At 41.1% G+C, this 7799-nt stretch overlaps 1 protein-coding gene across 1 annotated transcript in view; it reads right to left on the bottom strand.

The window, feature by feature from the left end:
• Positions 1-3529: 3529 nt before the first annotated feature.
• RBM20 (RNA binding motif protein 20) overlaps positions 3530-7799 on the bottom strand; it is a 51916-nt gene continuing 47646 nt past the window's right edge. The window contains exon 14 of the mRNA XM_019471643.1: positions 3530-3805. Coding sequence (XP_019327188.1) covers positions 3695-3805 — 111 coding nt within the window. The 3' untranslated portion in view covers positions 3530-3694. The remainder of the gene's footprint in view (positions 3806-7799) is intronic.

The following is a 7799-nucleotide window of genomic DNA, read 5'->3' as shown; positions in this document are numbered from 1 at the left end:
AATATAACCAGCCTAACACTAATTTAGTGTTAAAGCCAATATGAAACTTTGTCTAATCTTACGGGGCAAATGTTTAATTCTTTTATTTTTTACTTCAAATAAAGTAAGTTGCAGATTGACATTAAAGACTATTTGAGATCAATACAGATTTCACGAAGATGAAAAACATAGTCCCTATTCAAAAAGTGCAATCTTTGGTTGAGATGTGTTGAAATGGTTTGTATATATTAAGGAAGCTCCTTTTTAAATATCAGTATTTGTTTGGCTAGACCTGAGCCTGCTTTGTGCTATATATATATATATATATACACGTATTAATAAACAGCGTGGATTATAGTGATGAAGAATTATGTCAACTAAAAAAAAGTCAAGATTTTAAATATAATAAACCAAAAGAAACAACACATTTTTACACAAGCTGAGAAAGGTAAGCGGCTGCCTACAGTGGCCTTCTTTCTCAACAGAACAGGTAGAGAGAAGCTGAGGAGTTGAGTGCCTGTCAGCATTGCATGATGGCCTGTTGGAGAGGGAAGGAGATTACCTCTGAGTTCTCAAAGTGCATCAGGCTGAAAACTGATCATAGGGATCGTTAGGAGCTAGTTGAGACTTGGGATTGCTTTTAACTGCTTTCAAACGTTGAATTTTAGGGGGAGAAAGGACCTTCTCAGAAGGGGAATTGCCCGTTTGGCTGTACCCAGGATTTTGCAGATTGCTGTTGTGTCAGGACAGAGCCCAAAGGGACGGGGTGTCCAAACCACCTCTACAAATGTCTGGGTCTGATCACGTCTGCGGGGCTGAGCACTGCACCTGCATCACTCACCTGAGCCATCTACCTCCAGAATAGGAAACTACCTAGGGCAGAGATGCCATCTGGAGCCTCCTCCTTCCTCAGTGGCAAGCAAGGGCCTGTATCCATGACCCAAACAAGGTATCCGGAGCCAGGACAGTTCCTGGTGAGCCTCGCTCAAGACTCCAGCTTTTGAAGCCCTGGATGGAGACTGAAACTTAAGCGATCAGGGACTGAAGGATACCGAGGCCCGCTCTCTGAAGAAGGGATTTTGCGTGTCTAATGCAGCTGGCCAGGAAAACAAAGGAGGGTAAATATGCAATCTGTGAATAATGGGAGTGAACCTGGTTCAGAACCAGAGGAGGGGGAAAGTAGTTTGAATCGTCTCCTGTAAATCCAAAAATAAGCCCCTGGGTAAACACTCATTTTAATTATTCTTCTGCTGCCAGTCAAAATCTCATGGTTACCTACTGCTTTCCCTGCCTGCCTGTATCCACCTGTTGTCTGTTTTTGGAAAGTCTGATTTAAAGTTCTTTGGCCTGGGAAAGTCTTTGTTGTGGATTTGTGCCGTGCCTATAATAAAGGCAGTGGACGCATAGCTTCTACTGCAATACAAATAAAGAATAATAACAGTGATACTTTTCTCATTTGAGGTTACCTGGGGATAAAGTTGCTGGAGGCACATGACTTTGATATACAGTCAGCTATGTCTCACATCCAATTAAGCCGAACCACGTGGTCTAACAAGCTCCCATTAGGCCGGTGAGAGCCCCAGTTTGATAGCAGGGTTAGCTTCAAAGATTTGATGCTTGCATTCATAGTGATTTCCTTCCCTTGTGCTCAGATTGTGCTGAAGGGCATGAAGGGAAGTTCAGATGATACATGACCAGCTCGAGAGCTGTGCTTTAGAAGACAATTGCACAATCTTTACTGCCATTTTCGTAATCTTACAGCTTGTAATACAAACTCTCGCCCTAACAGCCCTGCGCTCAAATTTCACTGCAATGTGAAAAACAAGTCAAAGAAAAACCCAACCCTTGAAGGAAAAATACCTGGTTTGCAATATTATTATTTTTTTCCATAGGGAAAAACATTTAAAAAAGCTGTTTTAAATGACAGATGAACCCAAGTCTTAACATACTTCAAGTCTGGACAAAGGAGGATTTAGGCTGTAAAGTTTTTCATTTCCCCTTGTCTTTTGGATAGGCCGTGTCTGAATCTGGGATGCAAAGAATCACTCAACTTGCGAGAAGCAGGAATTCCAAATATGAAATCTGAACCCACCTCTGGTAAAAACGAGTGGAAAGCACAGGCCATGAAATGGAACAGGGCTTCAGGCAACAACACCAGGCACCTCTGAGAAACGCTGCCTGGCTACAGGGTACAAGCATCGCTGCTGGCACAAGAAATAATGGAACGAATACTTTGGTGGAAGCAGTTTTGGCAATTTAGCCACTCTGCAATATTTTGCGACATCCATGTCATTCTTAGGGATGACTAGAACCTTCTGGGAAACTATTTCCTCTGCACAACATCTAAACAGGACATCCAGCACCAGCAATTTTTACAGAACATACCGTGATGAATATTAGAGTCAGGCAAAGAATGGAAATACGTCTGCAAATCCCCATCTGTCTAGGTTGCGTGGGGCATTTTATAAAAGCATAACTCCAGGATCAATTCTGGCAATGGTTTGCGTACGTATTCACTTTACTACACAAAGCCCTATTGAAATGAACCAGAAACTTGTACAGTGCATTTCAAAGGGACTCTGCAAAACACTAAGCAACAACTGTGCAGAAACAATAGCTCATAATAATGCCAGAGCTGCTGGTGCATCCTGTGTTCTCAGTGCAGCACTCTGTGAGCCATCAGTTGTTGTATTCACCTTAAAAAATTCAGGGAAATAAAATACAAAACCAATATTAAAAGTCTGGCATCTTTCCATGAAAACCAGGAAAATTCAATGTTGCCAAGCTGAGGAAAAGCAAGCTTGAAAGAAAACAAAAAGACCCCAAAAGCAAGGATCTTGAATAAAATGTCTAAAAGAGACATGGTCCGAACATGTGGCACTTCAAAAAGCCTCTCGTGAGAGTTTCAAGTCTGTAAGACTCAAAGTTGGCACCCTTTAGAATTATCAAAAAGAAGAGTTTTAAACACAACGGTACCTGGAGAACATCCTGATCACACCATGGAAAATGCTGAAAAGCAGAGCAGTTTAGCTGTCAGCACGTGTATTCGAATTGCTCTCGCTGTGCTGGGTTCAGGCTATAAGGTCCCTGGGACAGACTGCGGCTCCCTCTGCGTTCGTACAACACAGTCGGTGTACTGTCAGTGCTTAACAACACAAACATTTTATCATTTCACCAAGCTCTAAGACACATGGAGGTGGATGCTGATGGGGTTTCTATTATGCCATCTACTGACTAGTTTTAGCACAATGGCTTTAGATGTCCTATGCAAATCCTACTTCTCACTGGGGCAATGAGTGAAATGGCTGAAGATATTTTAAGCAACATTAAAGCCTATTTATAGTCACATCTCCTTTCCTTCCAGCATCCACTGGAGGATGCTGAGTGCTTCTAAATACTCTGCCTGACCTGATGTGTCACATCAGAATTAAAACTTTAAGAATCCCTGAGAATTCTGATTTAATCTAGGAAACCACTCCCAACACGCAGAGTGTGAGAAAGAATTGCTCCACTTCTTACAGATATGCCAGCATTGCTTCACCGTGGGAAACAGTTTCAGGCATTTTGGTTTTTAATGGCACTCTGGGCATAGATGCATAGAACATACTCTTTATTTCCCCTCCTCTGTACAGTGCAAATTGACAGTTCAGTATCATAAAAATAAAAAAATAAAGTATCAGCATTCACTCATTATAGCTCTTCCAGTTCACCCACATCATAGTTTTTTCTTCGCAAAGTGAGGAACAATGCCAGTGTCATCCTGAGGCAGACGGCTGCCTTCTTCCTTCATTTTCAGACTCTCTTCTGCAAGCTGGGATAGATACTTCTGCAATCACATCAAAAACAAAGCATTGTTACCAAAACTGAAAATATTCATCATGGGACGCTTTATGCCTTTTCAGAGCTTTCACACTCTCCCAGCATCTCAAAAGGGAAGAAGACACATAGAAGCCCCATTTTGGTGAAAATTCAAGCCAGGAAATATAGCTGTGTCAGGCAAATTACCTTAATACATGGAGAGCCTCAGAAGTTCAGTGATTTACTCTGTACCACAAGGGGAACTGGTGAGAGAACCAGGAGGACCATGACTCCCCATCAGTCTGTGTAACTAGGCCTCACCTTTTCTCCTCGCAAACTCTCTACTCCCATATGCTATAGGGCAGGAAATAACTCCTGAGTGAACTGAATTATGCTAGTATAAGACTGGTGTGTCAGAAAATAGATGCAGTTTCTGAGTCACAATTTAAAGCATATGTATTACGTTTTCAGCGTGTCCAGTTCAGAGATACACCTTTTGCACAAGAACATTTGTTTTAAGGAAATAATCAAACTCAGTAATAGTTAACACAATTTAGCAGTCTGGCTAGAGTATTTACATTTATTGTGTTTCTCTAAGATAAAGCCTTTCAGTGCTTCAGGTACTCAGTGCGATTTAAAAATACAGACATGGCCAGTGAGGCTTTCAGTCTTTTGGCAGTGCTCTCAGTTGGCAAAGCTGCACGCAAAATGGACGATGAACTGGTGTGGGTCTGAAAATGGTGCCCAAAGTATTTATTCAAGGTCAACAGACCTAGAAATGGATGGAAAGAAGCTTCTGCAGCAGCAGCTAGTGTAGAGAGACACATAATAATGTAGGGATGTTCTTATTAATGACCTATAGATATACCACATGCAAGAATAACTGACCTGCACATTATTAGGATCATAAAACTCTCTTTTCTAGCTGATTATTCATTCTGATTTGTTTTGAGAAGACCATCTCACATCTCTGCAAAATTTTATCTACTTGCAGGATTCCCCCAGAGTACAGTTCACTCTTTGGCATCCATGGGGAAGAGGTGAAATGAGAAATGGATGCAAAAAAACTAAGGGCTGTGTTAGGACTGCCAGGTTGTCTCACGTAAATACAAGTTTTGGATGTAAGAGGTACATCTGAAAGGGACTCAGTAATGGTAATGAATGGGCATACCTGTGACAAAATGATGACTGCACCCTTGTAACTCTGAATATAGAGATTTGGCTGTGGAAATTACACAACTCTCAGTCTTGATCCCTGGGTACAAAATTCCATGTGGCAGAAAGCCAGAGTAAATGTTACAGTAGTATACAGAGATATAGGGTCCATAAAGGCCAAGAGAAGTGATCCGTACACCATGAACTGTAATAAATCACTAACGCTTGTAATTGGATCAGATAACCCATGCATTTTTGTTTTTTAATGATTACCCACCAAAATAAGACTGAGGTTTAGCCACCACCTTTAGCTGACGTTGTCAGCTATCATGAGTACCACAAACACCAGTTTTGAAGTTCACAGACCAGACATTCAGATTAATTAATAGCAAAATGACAGTCAAGGAAAAAATTTTTTTCATTTAAATATAAGGTTTGATGAATACTGCATAAAGTCAGTGGAAAACAGTATGAAATGCTGCACTGAGTTGCCAAGGTAGCTTACACCAGATGAATCTGACAGCTTTTTGTGGTAGTGGTGGGAGGGATGGCCAAATGATGGATTTTTTGGACATGGAAAATGCAGTGGATCTGTAAACAGAAATACCACCTGGGAAAATCATTTATTAAGCTGAAGAGAATGGAAAATTACAAAAAGTCTGCAAGGCTGACAAAGAAACAGTTGAATTTTTTTCAGTGATTGCCGTTCTTCAGGGGGCACCATACTCAGATGAAGTTGACTACTTTACTTCAATACAAATCATCATCTAAGCAAGGTTTTTGGAAGAAAACTGTTTAGTTCCACAGTCAAATCCAAACACTGAACATATATTTTGGATGTGGCTCCAAGGAGATCACATGAAAGACGACAAGTAGCAAGTCAACTATAAAAGACTCATAGCCATGAGAGCATTTGGGACATTGTCGTTGTCATTGGACAACGGTATTTGTCATGTAGGCAAGATGACAGAAAGACAGTCTGCAGCAGCAGTCCCATAGCTTCACATACAGTAAACGTTAGAGTCCATAGTTCTTATGTCGATAGATGTACTCATTAAAATGCATCATCATAGAAGACTGACATTTCTTGCAAGTGCATAAATAAGCATTATTGCAACTAAAAGGGTTCTAGTAATACAGAACAATTATTTAAAATTTGCTGAGTTTCCACTTGAGTGGGCAAAAGTTGGATGAGACATTTACTTCCTCCATTTAGTAACGTAAGAGGTACGGCTCGACAGAACAGTCTGTTTTCATTACCATATTTGACAGATTTAATTTGAATAGCTTTTGTGGTCTTTGTTCTTTTATCTCAAGTCAGTGTTAGATATCTACCACAGTGCTCATGGGAAATGTCTTAATGGGGAGAAAAAAAGTTTTTTTTCACACTGACTCAGTTTTAGTTGGACCTTTTTTTCTATGACTTTAACAAAATAACTTAGAAAATAAAAAAAATCCCTCTTCTTCCCACAGGACCAGTTGCCAGGGGCAGGGGCTGGAGTTGCAATCTTTGCTTTAGCACGAGTTTCTTTGGGGCAGACTCGCATGGGGGACACAGCCTGCACTGAGTGGTGCCATCTCTGGTGAATCCCTCTGGATTTTTTTGTGTGAAGCAAAAAAAGGCATGCAAACCAGGCACCTGTTTTTCAAGTTTACACTTGGAGGATCCATTATTAGCAAGCATCACAGCTCTGCAGGCACAGTCTTTGAGAGCCAGAGGCCTTTGTATGATTACAGCTACGTAACTTCAGGGAAGTCAAGAAGAAAATTCTCCCAGAGAAATTATTTCACTCTGAGTTTCACTAGAAAAGCCAATGCCCACTAGCCAGGTAGGGAAAGGTAGCTATTACTTGAAGAGAAGCAGAGCTCCAGCATTTACTATGGGCAGAGGGAAGGAACAGAGAAAGAAGGAGCAGCTTTGCTTTGGTCTTTCGTGACTTTTGCTGAGAGTATGCGAATGCCAACAAAAGTGTCTTCTGCATGGGGAGTCCTCAGCACAGGACAGTTAATGCTCATGCTGCCATGACTGATACTATCAACTGTGCATCTGAAAAGTGGTAAAGGTAGGGTCTTTTGATTGAACGGCAAGCACCCATGTTCTCTTGTGTGCTGTTATCAAGTGCTGATATGCTTATGGTATATTCTTATGGAAACCATACAAGTAATTACATGCTTCTGCATATCTTTATAGAAATTATTCAATAGTGGTGTTCTGCGTGGCTGAACCGCCGTGCTGTTCTGTAGCACAGGGACGTGATTTCAGCAGGTCACAGGAAATGCCTCGGAGAGTCTCTGCGTCACAAAGTACTGCGTGCTGAAACAGGCTGCAGAAATTCACGTTAATGCAAAAATAAATCTGGCAACATTATTAAACAAGTGGCATGTTTCATGCTTCTGAAATTAAGAAATAAGAAAGGCTGCTGCTGGGCTCACTCCCAATGATAGAAACCTCTGGGACCCTCAAGAACAGAGAATTAAAGATCTGAGTTGCATGCTGTGCCAGTGACAAGGACCAAATGTAGATGAGAAGATCAAATTATCACCTGGCCCCATTTTATTTATGATTCTGTCGTGGTTTAACCCCAGTCAGCAACTAAGCACCACAGAGCTGCTTGCTCACCCTCCCCCCACTCCCAGTGGGATGGGGGAGAAAATTGGAAGAGCAAAAGTAAGAAAATTTGTGGGTTGAGATAAGAACAGTTTAATACATGAAATAAAATTATTATTATTAATAATAATAATTTAAAAATTGTAATGAAAAGGAAAACAACAAAAAAAAGAGAGGGGAACAAAACCCAGGAAAAACAAATGATGCAACCGCTCACCACCCACTGACCGATGCCCAGCCAGTCCCCGAGCAGCAATCA

This window comes from Aptenodytes forsteri, unplaced genomic scaffold (assembly GCF_000699145.1).
Source record: "Aptenodytes forsteri isolate BGI_AS27 unplaced genomic scaffold, ASM69914v1 Scaffold15, whole genome shotgun sequence".
Classification (NCBI taxonomy): domain Eukaryota; kingdom Metazoa; phylum Chordata; class Aves; order Sphenisciformes; family Spheniscidae; genus Aptenodytes; species Aptenodytes forsteri.
The sequence above is the reverse complement of the archived record's forward strand: the minus strand, read 5'-3'. Positions and strand labels throughout refer to the sequence as shown.